General features: G+C 52.0%; 7 protein-coding genes across 7 annotated transcripts; 4 read left to right on the top strand and 3 right to left on the bottom strand.

Annotated features, from left to right (window-relative positions):
- Nucleotides 1-539: 539 nt before the first annotated feature.
- Nucleotides 540-4724, bottom strand: Z518_05906 (uncharacterized protein; the record flags this gene model as incomplete). Its single annotated transcript, XM_013416716.1, has 2 exons — nt 540-579; nt 646-4724. 2 exons carry the CDS (start codon nt 4722-4724, stop codon nt 540-542), a joined length of 4119 nt encoding a protein of 1372 aa, XP_013272170.1.
- A 1914-nt stretch (nt 4725-6638) lies between these two features.
- On the top strand, nt 6639-8448 carry Z518_05905 (uncharacterized protein; the record flags this gene model as incomplete). Its single annotated transcript, XM_013416715.1, has 2 exons — nt 6639-7520; nt 7573-8448. The coding sequence occupies 2 exons, from the start codon at nt 6639-6641 to the stop codon at nt 8446-8448; spliced, it is 1758 nt and encodes a 585-aa protein (XP_013272169.1).
- Nucleotides 8449-8918: 470 nt separating this feature from the next.
- Nucleotides 8919-10289, bottom strand: Z518_05904 (uncharacterized protein; the record flags this gene model as incomplete). The annotated part of the gene is made up of 1 exon (XM_013416714.1): nt 8919-10289. One exon carries the CDS (start codon nt 10287-10289, stop codon nt 8919-8921), a length of 1371 nt encoding a protein of 456 aa, XP_013272168.1.
- A 1425-nt stretch (nt 10290-11714) lies between these two features.
- On the top strand, nt 11715-11951 carry Z518_05903 (uncharacterized protein; the record flags this gene model as incomplete). Its single annotated transcript, XM_013416713.1, has 1 exon — nt 11715-11951. The coding sequence occupies one exon, from the start codon at nt 11715-11717 to the stop codon at nt 11949-11951; it is 237 nt and encodes a 78-aa protein (XP_013272167.1).
- Nucleotides 11952-13003: 1052 nt separating this feature from the next.
- On the top strand, nt 13004-14071 carry Z518_05902 (uncharacterized protein; the record flags this gene model as incomplete). The annotated part of the gene is made up of 1 exon (XM_013416712.1): nt 13004-14071. One exon carries the CDS (start codon nt 13004-13006, stop codon nt 14069-14071), a length of 1068 nt encoding a protein of 355 aa, XP_013272166.1.
- A 404-nt stretch (nt 14072-14475) lies between these two features.
- Z518_05901 (uncharacterized protein) lies at nt 14476-16206 on the top strand (the record flags this gene model as incomplete). Its single annotated transcript, XM_013416711.1, has 1 exon — nt 14476-16206. One exon carries the CDS (start codon nt 14476-14478, stop codon nt 16204-16206), a length of 1731 nt encoding a protein of 576 aa, XP_013272165.1.
- A 154-nt stretch (nt 16207-16360) lies between these two features.
- Z518_05900 (phenylalanine ammonia-lyase) lies at nt 16361-18620 on the bottom strand (the record flags this gene model as incomplete). Its single annotated transcript, XM_013416710.1, has 2 exons — nt 16361-18443; nt 18505-18620. 2 exons carry the CDS (start codon nt 18618-18620, stop codon nt 16361-16363), a joined length of 2199 nt encoding a protein of 732 aa, XP_013272164.1.
- Between the last annotated feature and the right edge of the window lie 640 nt (nt 18621-19260).

Genomic DNA, 19260 nt, shown 5'->3' with positions numbered 1-19260 from the left:
GAGATAAACACGTTGACAGAGGCCTCATGAAAGACATGGCTGCCATGAACTTCGAAGAATCTGTGGCAGAAGAGTCAAGTGCATAAATCACTAGCAGTTGAGTGATACCAATGAGGTCGTATACGAACCAAATAACAATTAGAAAATAGACCCGACCCAGACTAAGTCATGGTAAGATGATATGACAACCAAGGAGATAGAACTTTTTATTCATACTACGCTCAATGAAAAACCTGATTATAGCTCTTTCTGTTTCAATCTCTCTCTCTCTCTCTCTCATATAGTCTCACCCTTGCTCTCACTCTCTCACATTTCTCGCTTGGAGACACAATTACTCCAAGACTCGCAATCGTCGACTCGGCCCGAGGCAGTCACACTTCTCCAAACCAATCAAACCAAGATTTCCATCAGTATTATCTGCTTCTTCTTTGTTGATGCATATTGAGTCTCAATGGTAGGCCGGGCTCGTTGCAAGATAACGTTTTATTCGGTGGGCCCAGCAATCGAGGATGACATTTTCCTTAAGATTATGCATCTGATTACAATGCATAAGGATTCATGGATCGGATGGTTAAGCATCTAAGGGAAGAAAAACCAAAAATGTTAGCGGATAACCAAGTTCAATACTGGGCAATAGAAACTTACGGAGGACTCTTGGTCAGATCGGTCTTTAAGATGACAGGTACTCGAGTCATTTCGGTGACATCCTGAATGTATTCACCACCTTCTTCGCGAAGGGCGAAGTAGCTGCGATACTTCTCCTTGTCGGTCAGATTATTTTCGGGAATTTCGCTGGCGGGTTTGAGAATCTTTGAGTCCGATTGTGTTCTTGTGGGTCCATGAGATGATGCTCCATTACGACTTGGAGATGGTGGGAGACTCTGCGTCGGACGGTCAATAGGTGTGTTAAGAGACACTCCGGCAGCCATCTCCGTAATCTCAGAGGCACTATCCTCGTCGTCGAAGAGTGCATCAATGTCATCAGTCGACATGGTATTGCTGTCGGTTTGCTTTCGCTGTGCTTCGTATCGTTCTTTGGCACGCTCTTTCGCGGCCTCTGAATCGCGTGCGCCGTTTGTACCTTTGGTGCTTGCCGATGCACGTGGCCTTTCGTCCTCAGGGACATACGCCGATGATGGTACTCCCTTCTCCCAGTAGAGTTCAAGCACTCTTTCCTCCTTCCGGAATTCTGCCTTCTTTAGTGGCAGCTGATCACAGTGGACTCGCTTCTCGAACCCATACTCGGGAATGAGGACGTCGAATGCTGATTCGTAAACACAAATGACAACGCCCTCGCTGATGAGATCGCCACCTAGTTCCTGACTCGTTTTGTCCATGAGTCGGCAAGATTCAATGTGTACACTCTGTTCTTGAGCACAATGAGCAGAGTCTTTCTTATTATTGCATTGTTCGGCAGTCTTGGCCAGACTCTCCAAGTCTTCCGAGAATTCGATTGTGCCGTCTGACAGAGCCGATTCCAGTTGGCGGTGGACAACAATGTCAGCATAACGGCGGGTAGGATTGGTGAAATGTGTGTAGATTGGCAAGTTCAAGGCATAGTGTTGACGCTGTTCCTCTGCGAGCTGGTCACCAATGTAGTATTTGGCGCGCTGCAGAGTCTTGACCAGGAGAGTTTCCATACCCTTGCGCAGATCCGCGTCCTCAACTTTGAACAGACTGTTTTGCAAGGTCCCGCTGCTGGTCGTATCGATTTCGTAGCCAGCCCGGGTCATGCGATCGGCGAACGTAACAAGTCTCCTAGGATTGGGAGGTGCTTGTCGTCTCAGGAAAGCTTTGTCAGGCATGGCCGCATAGATCTTCTGCGCGACGAAAAAGTTTGCCTTGCAACAAATCTCTTCCATGATTTCGTGGGCGGCAGAAGTGTTGAAAATGTTCTGCTCGACTGGCACATTCTCATCATCGAGTTGATAGAGTAGTCGAAGTGGAGCAATATTCGCTGAGCGATGACCAAAGCGAGCTTCACGGAATCTGTTGGCCAGGTCGTGGAGAATCTTAATGTCCTCGACGGTGGCACCATGGAGTTCGATCTTCTCGCTTCCTTTGATGACCGCATCGACTTCATCATATGCCAATTTCCCAGAGCTTTGGATGATTGTCTTTCCAATCCAAGGTTCTCCCTCAACCTGTCCGCTCTTGGTATGGACCTTGAAGATTACACTGACAGTCAGACGTCCCTCGCCCGGTAGGAGGGAGCAAACTTCAGAAGAGAGTTTTGGTGGCAACATATTGACAGCGCGGGTCACGAGATAGACGCCAGTGCCGCGTTTCTTCGCCTCTCGGTCGACCAATGAATGCCCTTTTACAAAATGCGCGATATCGGTAACGTGGATACCGAGTTCAACCATTCCGTCACCGAGTTGTTTGAGATGGAGAGCATCGTCAAGTTCACTCGTACCATTAGGGTCGATAGTGAAGGTGCGTTCGTTTCGAAGGTCACGGCGGGTAGCCAAAGTCTCCTCACTCTCGGCCTTCAAAGACCAGTCATCCCATCCGACGCTCTTCAGGACAGCGTCAGAAAACTCATCAGACCCGAAGTTATTGTCGCGAAGCAAAGCATCCGTCTCGACACGGAGATCCCCCATCTCACCGAGTTGCTCGACAAGGGTACCGAACGGATGCAGAGACGTAATGGGCCAACGTTTGATACAGGCCACAAAGATTCTGTTGGCGTAGTCCATGTGCTTGTCGACAAAGTCTCGAGGAGCTTGCTCGGTTGGAATGGCAATAAGGGGTACACGCTTGTCGGTCGGCTTGAACCAGACAATCTTTGGCTTATCTTGTTGACGAGATTCCGAGCGAGAATGCCCACCATCACGAGCCTGTCTCTCGGCCTCTTGCTTTTCTTTGGTAGCCTGGCTACTGGGCCGCAGGAGACCAAGAGTGCCTGAGAACATTTGTCCGGCGACTCGTTCGATGACGGCCACAACGTGACCAGCATAGAGTGGTTTCTGTTCGTCACTAATCTCCTCCTCCTCCATGAGAAGCAAACTCTGACCTTCGACTTCAACGTCATCATTCTTCTTTTGTGTCGGCCGCTGACGCAGACTGCCACGTCGTCGGATGCTGCCGTCTGGGGCAATGGATTGAGTATCGCTCGACGCGGCGGTGTCACTCTTCCCATTTTGATTGTTGCCAGATGAGCGGGTGTCTGTAATGTCCTTGCGCTTCTTCTTCTCTTCCTTCTCACGTTTCTGACCCCAAACCTCATCAACGTCCAGCAGCTCGACAGCGACCAGATCACCTTCAAGCGCTCGGTTGCGATCCTTGCTACCGCAGATGAAGATGTCGGCATCGAGGTCATTGGTGGTCACGTAGGCATCGGAACGGTTCTTTTTGTTGACTCTGAGAATACCGGCGACCAACTGGCCGTCATTCAACAATGCAGGAAGGGTCGCTTGAGGAAGATAAGGCGTAAACAGAGTCTTTCTCTGCTGCTGTTGCTGTTGCAGGCCCATCGGAGGGGGAGCATGCTGGCTTGCCTGCAGTCCACCAAGCGGGGCACCTTGCATAGCCTGGAGCTGTGCCATTTGCAAAGCGTTCACCTGTTGGCCCGCAAACATCTGAGGTGCCATCATCATTTGGCCCTGGGGGAGTTGAACCAGTTGCGGTTGGCCCGGATACTGGAATCCACTCATGGACCCGATCGATTGATTCATTGATCCTCGGCCTCGATGGCCAGGCTGGAATCCTCCAGCACCCATTCCTTGAGGTTGACCGAACTGGCCCATCTGTTGTTGTGCTTGTTCGGCGTTCTGTTGATTGTTCTGCTGGCGCCAATTGCCCTCAAAATTCCGGGAGCCTGTTCTCGTATGGCTGCTCTGACTCCCGCGGCGTTGTAGATCGGATTGATTTCCTGGACCTGCAGCACCACTATCAGCGCCCGCGGGAGCTGGGAACTGAAAGGTACCACCTCCACGACCGACGTTTCCTCCGCCTCGAGCACTTCCGGCAGCCATGCTCTGACTGCGACTGTGACCAACGCTTCGGATGTTGCCAGCACGCTGCAAACCTAGCCCTTGTGCAGTGGTTGGTGTGGCCGATTTGTCGTCTGCGGGGGTGGCTGCCACGGGGCTTTCGGCAATACCGCCGCCTCCAGGAATTGGGAACTGGAAGCCCGCCGCAGTTCGCTTCTTCTCTGCAAGTTCAGCGGCCTTCTTTGCCTCGGGAAGTGCAAGCGAGTGACGTCGAGTATGCCCACTTTGTGAAGAACCTCCTCTTCCACGACCACCAGTATTCTCACGGTTTTGGCCCATGGCTTGCTGGTTGAAATCACCATAAGCTGACCCGGCCGTTCCAGCGGAGGGAGCTGGTGGAGGGCCCATGGCCATCCCAGGAAGCGCGGATTGGTTTCTTCGGTGAGCAGCAGGCTGAGTAGGAGGATTGGCCGGCATCCCCATTTGCTGCTGGATTTGTGGAAACTGAAAATTGTTGTTGTTGGGAGAGATGGCTCCAATATTCGGTTGCCCTTGGATGGGGGAGTAACCTGGCATGCCTTGCAAAGGCTGCTGGATCATGCCCATGTTTACATATTGCTGATGGGTAGCAGCGATCTGCTGTTGTTGCTGTTGGAGCAATTCAATCTGTTGCTGAAGAGCAAGTTGTTCCATCATGAGCGGCGTCAGCTCAGACGGACTTCGACGATGGGCAATATGGAGTCGGCGACCCGCAGGACCAGGCACACCAGACGAGCCTGGTTGCGCCATTTTTAGTTATGTTCACAAGCAGCTTTGTATCCTGTCTCTTTTTGGGTTCGAGCTGGTCGACCCAGTGAAGACCCTCGACGGAAAAGACGAAAGCGCCGCAAAGCTTACCAGAGTTGGCGGAGGAAAGAGGGAGAGAATAGTCGGAACTAGGAAAAGGAAGTCTTAGCACAATATTCTATTTTTTTTTTTTTTTTCAGGTCGGATCGGACGACAACGGATGCCAGAGCACAAGTCGTTTGTTTCCTCATGCACTCCCATTGCGAGAGGATCAATTCAATCGTCGGCGCAGCACGGCGAGGACATGTGCAGATGCAGAACGTACCAAAGATTGTGAAATGGATTATCGATGCTGTGCAGCACTTGCAGATTCTCGAAGAATGGAAACGTCGTACAGGACGATGGCTATCAAGTGGTATCAACGAGGCACTCTCCAACGATAACCTGCGGAGGCGGAGAGACGGGATGGAGGACCCTGAGGAAAGCGGTAGGCAGCGTAGAGCTGATATGGCTGTCGCGATGGAGGGATCAATGGCGAATTGCTGAAACAGTGACTGCGACTGCGGGCTGACGTTGGTGCAGCAGGCTTCGACGACGTAAGACTAGGCGAGGGAAGGACAGGAAACGGAACTTGACGGGGACGGAGGCCGAGAGATGTAGTGCGAGAGCGAGCACAAGAGAGTGACTCTGGCGATTTTGGACTTGAAGGATTGGCTGTACGATTCTCAGCGATAAGGCAGAAGGATGGGGGAAGGGAATGGATGCTATTTGAAGAGATGGGAAGAACAGTAGGTGGATACGGATGTGAATGTGAATGTGATGAGAAAGACTTGGACAGTTAGTAGCGATGCTGCTATGATGGAAGGCGCACTTTTGTTACATACAAGTACCGTACAATGGGGGTAATGTGCTCAAGAAGGGCCGCGTATATCGCATTAGAGTAATATTACGGTCACGTATCTTCCCTTCGGGTGCTCTTGCTGTCCTACTAGGTGGTTGCCTTTTGGCCCCTCATCGACAGTAACAGGTCGAACCCGGCAGGATTCTGTAAGTGTTTTGTTATTCCCTTAGCTGACCTTTGGAGCATACTTGGACCTCCACCAAAATACCTATTTTGGAGGCGCAGGCGCACCTACCTCTTCTTTGCCCACCAGGAGTCCAACCAGAAACCCTGGAGCCAACTCAAACCTTTCTGTGGTTCCTTTTGTCTTCGTGTTACTTTGCTCGGTGGGCTCGACATCTGAAACTCAGAGACAGCATACGTGGTACTCTTTGGGGGGGGGGGGGGGGGAAGCCCCCGATTTACTCGCCGATCACCAGGCCTGGACCCAAAAAACCTCTTACACCCCCGTCCCTCAGATCTCACAGACTAAGTACCCCGGCTCACAGCTAAAGCACTCCCTATCAAGTTCTTCGGTCGCGGTCATCTCTCGTTAAAAGTTACCTGACAAGCGGTCCTTTCGCTTGACGAACCCATATTCCCACTTAACTGCCGTATAAGGGGTCTTCCTTCGGACCAGCCCCTTTGAGTCGAGTCTGAATTTGCAACGTCTCAGGGACGCGTCTAAAGAAACCAACACGACTTCGCTACGGCATTCACTGTTCCCGATACATCGCTGTCAAAAATAAAAAAAAACCAGTCAGAAAAGGCACCCGTAGGCAAAGCACAAAGTCGCCTCGCACTCGTTGTCGAGCTTTTTTCAACAAGAAGTCGCGCCGCGCCTCCAGCCGACACGCTGTCCGTACCGCCGTACACGTTCCGGCCACCTTTGATTCGGTGCGTGTTGTCTTGACTTGATACAAGGCCAAGAAAATCCAAGTGGGAACTGTTGTACAAAAAACGTCTCGCCCGCCGGCCCGGATTAAGAGGTTCAGCGTCTCTCCAGAAGCTTCACTTAATTCACGTGACCTTTAAGGATGGCTCATACCGAAGTTCACTCGTCCCCATTTCAGGCCAGGAATAGCCCCAGATTCAGGAGAAATGACGATAGTCCATCAAGGCAACTTCAATTTGAACTTCAGCGTGCCTTCAGTCAAATTGATCTCCAGGAAGATGAACGGCAGAGGCTCCATGCTTATCAACGAAGACAACATCAGGAGGAGCTTAATGCGAGAGAACTTGCTCAAGCAGAGGTCCATCGAGCAGAATTGAAAGTAGCAAACGCTCAACATGAGATTGTGCGGCGGCAAGCCGAGGCTGCTCTCCAGGTGTATATCAAGCAAGAGGAGGAGGAGCGCCAAAGGCGGGAGGAAGAACGGAAACGGTTAGAAGAAGAGGAGAAAAGAAAGCGCGAAGAAGAGCTGGCACGAAGGAGAGCTGAGCAAGAGCGCAAGGCCCGTGAGGAAAAGGAACGTCGAGAGAAGGAAGAGCGGGCCAGAGCTGAAGCTGAACGATTGGCCATCTACGAAAAGCAAAAGGCCGCGGCAGAAGAAAGGCAACGGAAGGAAAGAGAAGCTGAGGAACTGAGGCAACGAGAAGAGAAGGCGAAGGCAGATCAAGAAGCTGCTCTCAGGCAACAAGAAGCCGAGAAAGCCGCCGTGGCCGCCAAAGTTCCCATCTCAACCTCGACAAGGCCGAGTCGACAATCCACAGACGCGGCCCCGAGCTGGTCGTCAGATCCAGAGGTACGACACATGCAGTATCTTGTACTCCACCGAAAACTCAAGGAATTCCGAGGAGACTTCTGGGAAAAGGCCAAGAAGGATCCCACCTTGAAACCACAGGTAGGCGACATGAGACGAGCGATGCGGACGAGTGTCGGGCAGTTAACCGATGACAAAGCTGGCAACAAAAAGGCCGTGGGTGTTCCTGTCTCTTGTCAAATGATTCAAGACTAACGCCAATTTCAAGCACGAACGAGTAAGATCCACCCTACAGAGAGCACTCAGGGAAATCCCTTCTCCACCAGTTTCCGTTAGCGAATATCTTCCTCCACACCTCTCGCTCCTGGACAAGGAGACGACCACCGTTCCATCCTTGGTTCTATACCTCCTCTCTGTGTTCAGCAAAGCCGTCATAAATGCATTCGTTGGGGAATGCGCCGTTAATACGAAAGCCGCTGAACCCATTGGTACACTTGTGGCACAAATCTTTTCGATGCCGGAACTGCAGTTTCCCCGAAATGTCCCGTCCGTCAACTCTGGTCTTCATTACGACAAATTTGGTGGAACAGCACCTACTCCCCCTATGAAACCGGCAAGTGTTTCTCTTATCTCAGTACTAATGTGTAAATTCCACGCCACCGCCCCTATTCTCTTTGGCGTATACGGTCCAGAATCCACGTCTGCCGGGAAACTTCGTCTGGGTTGGCGGCTGGATAAGATATCGGATGACAAGAAAGCTTTTGTCACGGAGAACAAGCATTACGACCGGTTGACAGGGTTAGGGGCGGGATATGCGTCTATTGCTTTACGGAACTTTTCAATGGCAAAAGCCAAAAATCCCTGGCCGCCGGTGAATTATTGGTCAAGCCTTGCCCACATCACCAACACACCCCCTACGGAAGTTCAGACCAGTCATCTGATCTTGCTCAAGTCGATGTTGGAGAACAACGCCATGGATCGATTTGTTCTTTTCTACGGTGTTGCTGGTATTGCAGCATTGCGGCAAGCGGCGATTGAATTTCCCAAAACACTCCCCAGACAATTGCAAGAAAGGCCCGTGACCAAAGCACTGGCGTTGATGATTGAAGGATGGAAGACTGAGAAGCATTTCATTCTTGATTAGGTTCGAGGAACCGGACAACATCCAACAGGAACACTCTCTCTGGTTCTACAAGGTCATGTCACTTAGGGGGTTGGAATAGGAGTCACATCATTCATCAAGCACCTTTATCGACTTCTGAACTTGAAATCCTGGCAGATGGCGGTGGTCATGGAAAAATCAGTAACAGCTGTGACGCCTCTGCCTGCTTGATGTTTGTTCCAGAGACATAGAGTAGCCAGCTTCCCGAGATCTGGTACAAGGGAGAGGCAATAGGCCGGTTAACCTGAATCAAGAGTAACATAGAACTGTGTCCCCTCTCTTCTGCTATTCCAGCCATATCCTCTTGAAATGCTCGAAGTGAGTCGAGGGACCATGCCAGTCCGTCACACTGGGATTCGTATACTGATCCTGGAGATAGCGATAAAAGCGCCAAAAGTGATTACCCGATGTATCGTATCAGACCATATCATGTCACGTCATGCTGTGTCAAGTCAAGCCAACGCCAACGCCCTCAACACCCGACTCTGCCGGACCTGCCACCACTGCTGGAACTCGCCGTCAGTTGAATATGGCGTATCTACGACGAAGCAGTCACTCCAGCTGGTGGAGCCCGAGACGTTGCCGCCTTCGACGCGCGGGCCGGCCGAGTCCATGTAGAACAAGCGGATAGGCTTCGTTTCGTCGAGGACGTGCATCACGATCGTCACGGCCGCGAACATCAGCAGTGCAGCGAAAGCCAATACGGTCACTCCAATTGCGCGGCCGGGCATTTTGCGCCTAGAGCTGCTTTGCGTGAAGCCCTCGTTCAGTGAGAATGCGTCTAGAAGCTGCCCAGGACGTGCGATGACGCGAGGGATCCGACGCACGGCGAAACACAGTACTATCAAGCCGTACAGGAGCCCTAGGCCACCGACAATGATTTCGGCCAGGACCATGTGGGTCATCAAGTTGGGGTCGAGGTCGGTGTCGTGGTCGACGGAGAGCAGGCATGATTTCGGATATGTCATTGTCTGGTTCGTGCCGGGGATAGTGTTGCTTGACCACAAGTACATGGAGTCGCAGCCCACCCCGCCGAGTGGGCTCGGTAATTCCTTGCACGACTTCATGTCATGGCCTGTCTTGAAGCCGAGCATGCAGGGGCAGTGGCCGCCTGCGACGCCGAACTGCTGGTATGACGTCCTCTTGTCCTGGAGAAATGCTAGGATCGCGAGCACAATGGACCCGTAGATGGCGGCCAGGTCCGTGATGATGAGCAGGTACAGGATCCGGGGCATCGCACGACTGCCTAGGTACGTGTGCACCGAGGCGAACATGATGACGATGCTGACGATACCTGGGTACGTGTGTTTCTCGCCCATGGTGATCTTGATCAGGATTGTCAGCACCGCTCCGGCCCGGACTGTCGACCAGGATATCCCGATTGTTGTTGCGATCGGAGCGAATCGTCCCAGCCCACCGTGCATGGTTCGTGCGATTGCTATGCTGCTAGGTCGTCGATCGGCAAAGTATGTTTCCATTGCGTCGTTCTCGATTATGTTGTAGTAGGTATTTCCACTGGCTGAGCTCCAGCGCCGGTGATGCACATCCGAATTTGGTCGGCGGAGGGGGATGTAGGCCGTTTGATGAATTGGTGGCGAGAGGGCGTTGCTACTGTCGCGGTTGAGGAGTTTGGGTTTCGATTCCCAGGATTTATGTGAGGCTTGTACACCCAGGAAACCAAGAATTATCGATAGCCCGGCGCTTGCGAGAACAAAGGGCCATGGCGTCGGTCTGTTGATCCAGTATGCTGAAAGATCGGAGGTATGGTTTGCGTCCAGATAACCGTGTAGTATTGCTTGAGGTGAGCTCGAGGTGTCGGCCATATTTTCCTAGTTCCAGTCTGAGGCTCTGAAGCCAGCGTTTCGATCCACTCAGCGTTATAAGCTAGTTGAGGGTCTGCCCTGTCATTTCTGATCCATCCCGAAAAATGCGAAAGGTATCTCTAGATATTTTCCATCAGGACGCTGCCTGATAATTAGGCTACATCAAGCTCATGGCATATGGGTCAGACACCAGATTGGGGCCATGCAGCAATTGAAAGATCCACGTCCACCTTGCCTCGGAACTTTGTTGCCCATAGGGCCAAAACAGATTCTGGACCACATTGGTCGGACCGGGTGTTGAGTGCGGTATGGGTGGTTGAGTGTGCACATTCACCAGCCAAATTTTTACCTGCACACCGTCACTTGGGAATGGGGAACCTTTCTACCTGAAGCTGGATCGAATACGATAAATCACGAGTATCGGAGCTTCGGACTGAAGGGGGACAAGGTCGATTCAACCAATCAGGCATGGAAAGCAGTGTCCCAGACAAGTTCGTATATGCGGCTGCTTCCGCCCTGGGGCTGAAGTTGAAAATGTCGGTCGTGTTCAGCGATTGCTCGGAAATTCTTTAGACTGTGGAAAAGATATCGACAGATCTGGTCCCGTTACAGAATCGTGCCCTCTGACAATCTCTGTGGGTTTGGTTTGCGTTATCCTTACCTCTACTCGAAGAGGTTGGAACGGTTCATTAGAGTAGTCATCTTGAAGCCATACCTCGTAATATCTCTTCAAATATTCGTGCCAGTGAGTCATATATGTTCAGGCTAATAGACTGTGGAGTCTAGAGAAGGAATGTGTTGTTCTATCTAAGAGAGAGAGCAAGACGAAAAGAAGGAAGGGCGCAAGTTGCCAAGCCAAACAGCCTCACGTGACGTTGCCAAGGCAACGTGTCACGTGACTGGCCAACACAGGCAACCCATTTATTCGAGAAAAGGCTGATTTCCCGCAGAGGTGAACTGAAGGCAAGTCTGCCTATAGGCCGTGTAGGTCTCTGGTGGACCATAGAGCCTCATAGTGCACTTGTTGAACCCAGCTCCACCCCTTGGATTCGCAAACAAGCCGCCTTTGATTTGAACGATACAGCCTTTGACGCGTTCCGGCCGAATACCATGATGATGTATGCCCAAGGCATATCCTCGCGTCTCCTCCTCTCGAACAATATCTCATCGAAGCGGCGTTCGAATTCATGCTAGCAACAACCGAAGATAAATGCGGGGACGATCCATGACCTTTCTCTCTCGGACGAAATCCTCTGACGTGATGTTCAAAATGATTGGGGGATTACCGACATTTATGGCTGCTTCTCACCCGTGGGGCTTACGGTACGCACTATAAGCTCCTAGGGATCGAAGATGGAAGAGAAGTATGCCTGCTGAAACACATCTCACAGAATTTGATAGTCACCCAAAATTGCCGTCTCCAAAATGACGAACGGCACCGGATATCCTCGCTCAGTCTCGGGACGAGTGGACAATGTACAGGTCAAAGGGATCGTGAACCCAGCAACAGAAGTCGAAAATTACCTAGGCATTCACTACGCCACGATCACCATGAGATTTCGCGAATCCCAAATAGTTGACACCGCCAGCCAGACTAGTGTCCTCGATGCCACTCGTTATGAACCTCATTGCCCCCAAGCTGATCATAAAACCCAGAAATGATACCACCCACCCGTATCAAGATGTTCGACGCAATTCTGAATATCCAATGGACGAGTTGGATGTCTGAGACTTAATATTTATGCTCCTTCCACCAGAGATCGTGATCTTTTGCCCGTAATGGTTTGGATCCATGGCAGCGGATTCCATCGTTGGAGATGGCAATTCGGAATATGATGGCCATTTCTGGGTTCGACATTCCACCAATTCCGCCAAACCCATTGTTTGAATTGCAATGAACTATCGGCTCGGATACACCAAGGACGAGGTGGCACTTGGGGGAATGAGCCGGCGGTCTTGGAACTAGACTCAGTTCCAGGACCGGGTCAAGATCGCATTCCTGGGCGCTAGTCTCGCGCGGCTGATGAATGTATATACGGAGATTCTGCCCGGAGAGCAGGGCGTAGATGATTGCGACTGCGGCGTAGTTCTTTGAATGGATCAAGACCTCAAGGATAAAATGGAATTTGTGTTCACTCGACCAACAAATATGACGCTGAGTAGTGGAGCTCACTGGTGACATCAAGGACTTGCTTGCTTCGACAGTCTGCGCAAACTCCTGAGAATTCGCGATCATGCCATGCAGCCTCTCGTGAATGGTGATTGCGGGTCCAGCAACCCATCAGGCTTCCTCCCTACCATGTCAACAGTCCATCCAGCATGCCGATTAGGATACAAGGGTCGATGGTGGATGAAAAGGGGTACAATTCGACCATGTGGAGCAGTATAGAGGAGTTTGTCATTCTGGTAACTTGTACAAGGCTGTCGGCCACAAGCGCAGATCCTAGAACCCTGATCAAGCCGCACACAAAAAAAGAGTGGCTCATGCTTGACGCTATGACTTGGGTGGCTGGTGCAGAAATATGCGCCTCCACCTCGGCAGTTCACTGCAATATGCTTTGACTTCCCCAGGAGCAACTCAAGGCCACCAGGTACAAAGACACAAGGCTCGTCTAATGCGGCCCCGTCTTAAACCCCTCTCGCCCTCCTGGCAATAAGCATATAGTTTCCCATATAACCCCGCTTTTTCGACCCTCGATCCCCATATACCGAAGATGACAATGGAAATCTCGAGGCACGATTTCAGCAACGGCGACAAAACGATCTCCTACTTGGAGAGTGGCCCTCCAGAGGGACCTCTCCTTATTTTCATTCACGGCTGGCCAGCGATCGCGGACACATGGAAGCATCAAATTGTTACTTTCAGTGGCTTGGGATTCCGGGTGGTCGCTCCCGATATGCCAGGCTATGGGGGGTCTACCAAGACCCAGGAGAAGCGAGACTACTCGATGCAGAGCGTGGTCGGCGGCCTGATCTCCCTTCTGAAGCACCTGAACCGCGGTGAAGCAATCTGGATTGGACATGACTGGGGCGCTGCAGTGGTATGGGCATTGTTGGCTCATCATCCCGAGGCTTGCATCGGCGTGGTGAATCTCGCCATCCCCTACCGCACTCTGGAAATGGGACTCAAAGAGATGCTCAAGTACGCCAATCGAGACCTGTACCCGGAAGACCAGTATCCCAATGCACAATGGGACTACCAGGCCTTTTACCAGGACGAGAAGAATTTCGAAAAGGCCATCAAGTCCTTCGAGGCCGACATCGACAATTTGATGAAGATACTCTATCGCAAAGGGAACCCGGAGACCCGGAATGATGTGACACCTCTGGCGCGTGTGTCCCAAAATGGAGGCTGGTTTGGCGGAGCCGAAAAGCCTCCTGAGGTCCCACTGAGCGCATCGCTGCTGGACGAGGACCTCCACAAGAAGCTGGTCGATGCCTTCACCCAGGGCGGGTTCTGGGCTCCCACTGCGATGTATCTTAACCACGATGTCAACTACGAATGGGCGGAGGATTGGTCGGTCAATGAAGGAGTGGTGTCAGTGCCTACGCTCTTCATCGAAGCTCTCAACGACAGTGTGGCGGGGACCTACAATTCACGGACCGCGGAGCCCATGCGGAATTTTTGCCGGAAGCATATGGAGGTCAGCATCGACGCTGGCCATTGGGTGGCACAGGAGGCGCCCCAACAGACAAATGCGGCGATTGCGCGGTGGATTGCGACGAACTTGCCGTCTGCCTGGCCCTGGGACAAGGAGATTCCATTGAAGCCGAATGTATAGAGAGATGGAGGTGGGTAGCAGTTTGTGCGGAGAAGCTCGCAGCTGTTACACAGGAGTACCCCTATAAGCTATCCCCGAATCTGCCATCGGCTTACCAGTAGCTGCAGTTCCTGTACTATTCCATCCTCTTTTTGGGAGTCCTTGTTTTCCCGCCGTCACCTGCTCTATGAAGCGAGTTGTCTCCATTGTGTCGTCCGGCCGCTGGTCATTGCTGTTGCCTGCCTTGACGTCATGGTCCATGCCAATTGCATCTCTGAGGTAGAAGCTAGTCGTCCCAGGACGACCTCCATTAGTTGTTCTCTTCTCCCTTTCATGATCCTCATCCTCGAGAAAACTAGAATCTATCTTAATTACTACAATCAGTTCCGGCAGACCCGAGGCTCTGTCTCCATTGGTTTACCAAAATGATTTCGTTCTCAAGAGTCGACTGTCTCTTTGTGCTTTCCCAGCTGGTCTCCCTAGTCACGGCTGCCTGCTACTATCAATCTCCAGCCTTCCCGCCACCAGAGTACCGCAAACCATGTCCGGAACTCCTGGAAGCCTTTGGCCAGATTGAAGCCTCCTTGTCCACTCTCATGGTTGACCCCGCCCTCAACACTTCGTCTTACTCGATTGAGGTGACTTCGTCACGGTCCACTCTTTGGTCCCGATTCCATACGGCGAGGGACAAGGACTCGGAAAGACCAGGTGCAGACCAAGTAGATGGGAGAAGTGCGTACCGCATTGCCAGCATTACCAAGACTTTCACCGTGCTCGGCCTGCTCCAGCAGCATGCGGCCGGTAACCTGAGCCTAGATGATACCATTGACACGTACATATCATCCTTGAAACGTCCTCAAACCGGAACAATTCCCTGGAAGGATGTTACCCTGAGGTCGCTTGCCAGCCAACTGAGCGGCATTCCTCGAGACTGGGCCCAGGGTGATCTCCTCACCGAATTCCCGGATCCCTCACAGATCGGCCTCCCTCCTGTCCCATCTTCGGGCCTTCCCGAATGCGGTCCTTTCAACAACTATGTTCCCTGTACGGCAGAGGAGCTGTTACAGAACCTGCGAACCAAGCCTCCCCTCTTCGCCCCCAACCAGAAGTCCACGTACTCCAACATCGCCTACGAACTGCTCGGCCTGGTCCTTACCAATGTCACCGGAATGAGCTATGAAGACTACATTGACACCGCCATTCTGAAGCCGTTGAACATGACGGGCACTTCTTTTTCCAAGCCCGCTGACTCGGTCGCCGTTCTGCCCAAGAACCATCACTGGTACTGGGATGTTGATGAAGGTGTCCAGAACCCCACCGGTGGTTTATACGCCTCATCGTCCGACATGTCGAAATTTCTTCGGTACATCTTGACTCATTATAACGGTATCACGCACGCATTGAATTGGCTACACCCTGCCTCTTTCACCAGCGGGATCAATTCATTCTATGGAATTCCGTGGGAGATTCTTCGTACCAACAAAATCTTAGGTGGCCCAGACAGAGCTGTCACATTTGTCACGAAATCGGGCGGATTACCTGCGTACAGAACTATCATAATACTGGTTCCCGAGTATGAACTCGGAATTACCATCCTGACGGCCGGGGATGAAACCTTCCTGGAGCAAATTCGAGAAATTGTGACAGTACCTGTGATTCAGGCGGCCGATAAGATTGCGAAACGCCAAGTCCAAGATGCATACACGGGAACCTTCGGGGCGGAGAACATCAATTCGTCAATCACCCTATCATACACCGAAAAGCAAGGACTTGAGATATCCCGTTGGATATCCAATGGGACAGACGTGCTTGGGGCGATACCGATTCAATTCCAAATGGGGACAGCCAATTTTCACCTCCAAGTTGTCCCGACTCTTCTTTTTCGAGATCCAGCAAATCTGAATGGCGAGCTCTGGAGAACAGCCGTGACGCCGGAAAGACCGGAACCCAAGCACGCTGCAGTCTGGGATGACCTCTGCCTCAGTGATCTTGATACCATGATGTATGCCGGGAAGCCCCTGAACGAAATCGCTTTTTGGGACCGGGACCATCGTGGGAAATATGGAAAGGTGGAGCTGACCGCTTTCCGAGTCTCGATGACTCGACAAGCACATGAGGATCTTCTCGCTGATAAGCTGGTCATGCAAGACTTGTAGATACAGGAAAGGCACTACCCCAACGATCAAAGCTCGGCAATATGCCCGGCATGATCGACGAAAGCAATCAGAACAAGGGAGTGTCGTTTCAACAGAGTTCTTCATTCAGCTATCTCCTCGTTTCCACCCTTGTCACCAAGCGGAACACGTCATCTCAGACCGTCGACGGGTCGGTGAATGCTCGCACCGAGTCCAAGATCTCATCACCCAACTTGCCGCTTCGAAGGGCTTCGTAGATGATCGAGATCCAGGACCCAATGGTCCTCTTTTGTCGAAGGCCAACTGCGTCATGGTTCCCCGGATCATCTGCTCGCCCGCGGTAGAACGGCACACCGAGCTCCCCTCGTACGAAATTGTATAAAGTCTTGGTGGTGCGGCCGAGATAGGAGGCGGTGGTTGGGTGCTCGCAGAAAGTGTTTCGGGACAGCCTGAACGCGTCGAGCATATTACTCTCCAGTGTTTGCTTCCAGGCGGTGATGAGCAAAGCATAATCTACTTCACCGTGCGGACCATAGCAGCGACTGAGCCCTTGTACAAAAGTGTCGACCGTCGCCTTTGCCACATTCTCGCAACGCACGCCGGCGTCGTTGCTGGCGTTAGCGTACCAGGCACTGCAGACTTGCTCCCACACTCTTGCGTTTAAGTCGACGAGGGTATGATCTGGTGTTTTGGATGGAAAGAGCTGTCGGAGGAGGGATTCGACCGTGGGTTTGACATCTCCCAAGAATGATCTGTGCATGACTCGAAGGTCGACTCCTTGAAGACCCACGTAGATGGCTGATGCAGTCATCATGGACACAATCTCAACGCTCTGCATGGCATATCGGGCTGAGACCAGAGCAAGGGAATTGATGGCTTGATTATGCATCTCTGCAGATTGGACGTGTGAGCTGATTGGGTTGGCGAGGAATGCGAGTTCGGACTGATATGCGGCCATGTTGATGTCGACCCCTTTGAGACAGTATGACCGGCTTGGGTCGTCTGGAGCAAGATTGGGCGGGAGGCCATTGTTGAGGGTCGGGTTGATCATTTCACTGGTTTGGGAGAAGAGCATCTTGCCAATCAGTTGCAAACAGAGCCTCGTTTTCTCCGCTACCATGGTGACCGAAGTGGCCTGGAAGTTTGCTCCACAGAGGACTTGATGGTTTTGAACGTTGACAACAGGGTTATCGGTGGTGGAATTGAGTTCGGTCGTCAACTGCTTTGTCGCAGCCAACAGGTCCTCGATCGCCGGACCGATCCATTGAGGCGAGCTCCTCACAGAATACCGATCTTGCACCATGCCTGTCCTGGTTCGTTCAGTCGGTCCCTCCTCGAGCCCAGTGACGAGTTTGGAGCCATGGAAGAATGTTCGGAGGTTCTGAGCCACCTCGATTTGACCAGGATGAGGACGAATTGCGGCGATGAAAGGATGCGTCCATTCCGCGTTGGCACCCAACACTTCCGATGTAAGACAGGTGATCAACTGCGACAGGACCGCAAGCTGGTTGGCCTCCCACAACGCCAAAGCTGCAACGGTGGCAGATGGCGCAGTGCCGTTGACCAAGGCCAACCCTTCTTTCGGGCCCAATACAATCGGCGAGAAGTCAGCCTCTCCGTCCATGTCAACAGATTGTCCCGCTCGGACCTGAATGTTCCGTAACTCTTTCAGGGCTTGTTCTGAATTTATCACCCTGACTTCAGACCCTCGACCCATTCTCACATGTATGTCCGGGTTTCCCTGCAACATTCCGGCAATGTATGAGAGAGGCATGAGATCGCCAGACGCCGAAATAGACCCTCTCAGCGGGACGATCGGGGTCAAATCTCTTTGAAGGAATTCAGTGAGTCTGTTGACCACCCGCCAACTGATGGCAGAGTGGCCCCGGACGTTTGTATTGCATCGCACTAGCATCGCACCCTTGACCCAGCTGGTGGGCATGGAATGTGGATGCATCTCTCCATGGCCGTCGGGTGCTGCTTCCAGGTCTCTTGTGGTAAGGATGGCCGAGTTTTGATGTTGAATCAGGGCCTGCTGAAGACCAAGCACGTCGTCGGTGCGAATATCTGCATTTCCTCCAAAGCCCGTGTTGACACCTCCGAATTCCCAAGTCAGCATGTATCCTAAACTGGCAATGGCGACAGATATACCATAAATTTGGCTTCCACGCACTAAATGATCTTGCAGAACTGCCTGACTCTCTTCCACAACGCGCATGAGATCCCGGGTTTTGTCGATGAAAGGTCTGCAGCCGAATCTAGAATCTGGAGTCAGATTTTCACCGACACTCTGCTAACATCTTTAGAAAGAGATCATACTTAGCCACGGCCACGACTGTTGCAATGTCCAGATCGGTGCCGACGATGAGGACCATCTTTTCTTTCAGCAGATTTTGGAGGTGAGCATGAGTGAGGTAGGTGGTGTTGAGATGCATTGTTGACAATGGCCTGGCTGGAGCCGGGACTCGGGCGGGCCCTCTTGAGGTCATGATTTTATGGGCGCCGATGACCCTTTTCCGCTGTCTGATGAATTGTCGCAATCGTGTGTATTGGTGTTGACTTGACGACGTCGTGGAAATGTTCGTGGCCTCCGCGGGATGTCTTGAAAGGCAGAGGAGTAGGCCCCGGTACAAAAAAGAAGCTTCCCTCTGTCTTGGCGGTGAATTCTCCTGTGCACCGTTTCGCATGTCACAGCCTCACAGCCTCGTCTGCCTATGTCATAACCGCAAAGTCACATCCCATGCCGATCCCACCCGGCATCAACAGGTCATTTATACCGTCCACCACCGGCCATGACTACACAGAATGCGTTGACGGGAGTGCCTTGGTTACTCTTTGATTGCCATAATTGGATCAGATGCACAATCGAATCAAACTAGCTCGTGATCGGGAGGAAATGAGTGACCAACAGCGGTGAAGAGGTAGTGTCACGTGACACCAAGGCCGTATGCTTCCGTGGGAACACGCCAGATCCAGGCAGAACATCCTTAGATGTGCTCCAGATATACAGCCTGTGCTTTGTATGTCTCTTGGTCGTTGGATTTTCCAGTGCGACAAACGATTCATCATAAGACT

The sequence above is a fragment of the Rhinocladiella mackenziei genome, assembly GCF_000835555.1.
Source record: "Rhinocladiella mackenziei CBS 650.93 unplaced genomic scaffold supercont1.4, whole genome shotgun sequence".
Classification (NCBI taxonomy): Eukaryota; Fungi; Ascomycota; class Eurotiomycetes; order Chaetothyriales; family Herpotrichiellaceae; genus Rhinocladiella; species Rhinocladiella mackenziei.
This window is presented reverse-complemented; position numbering and strand designations above follow the sequence as displayed.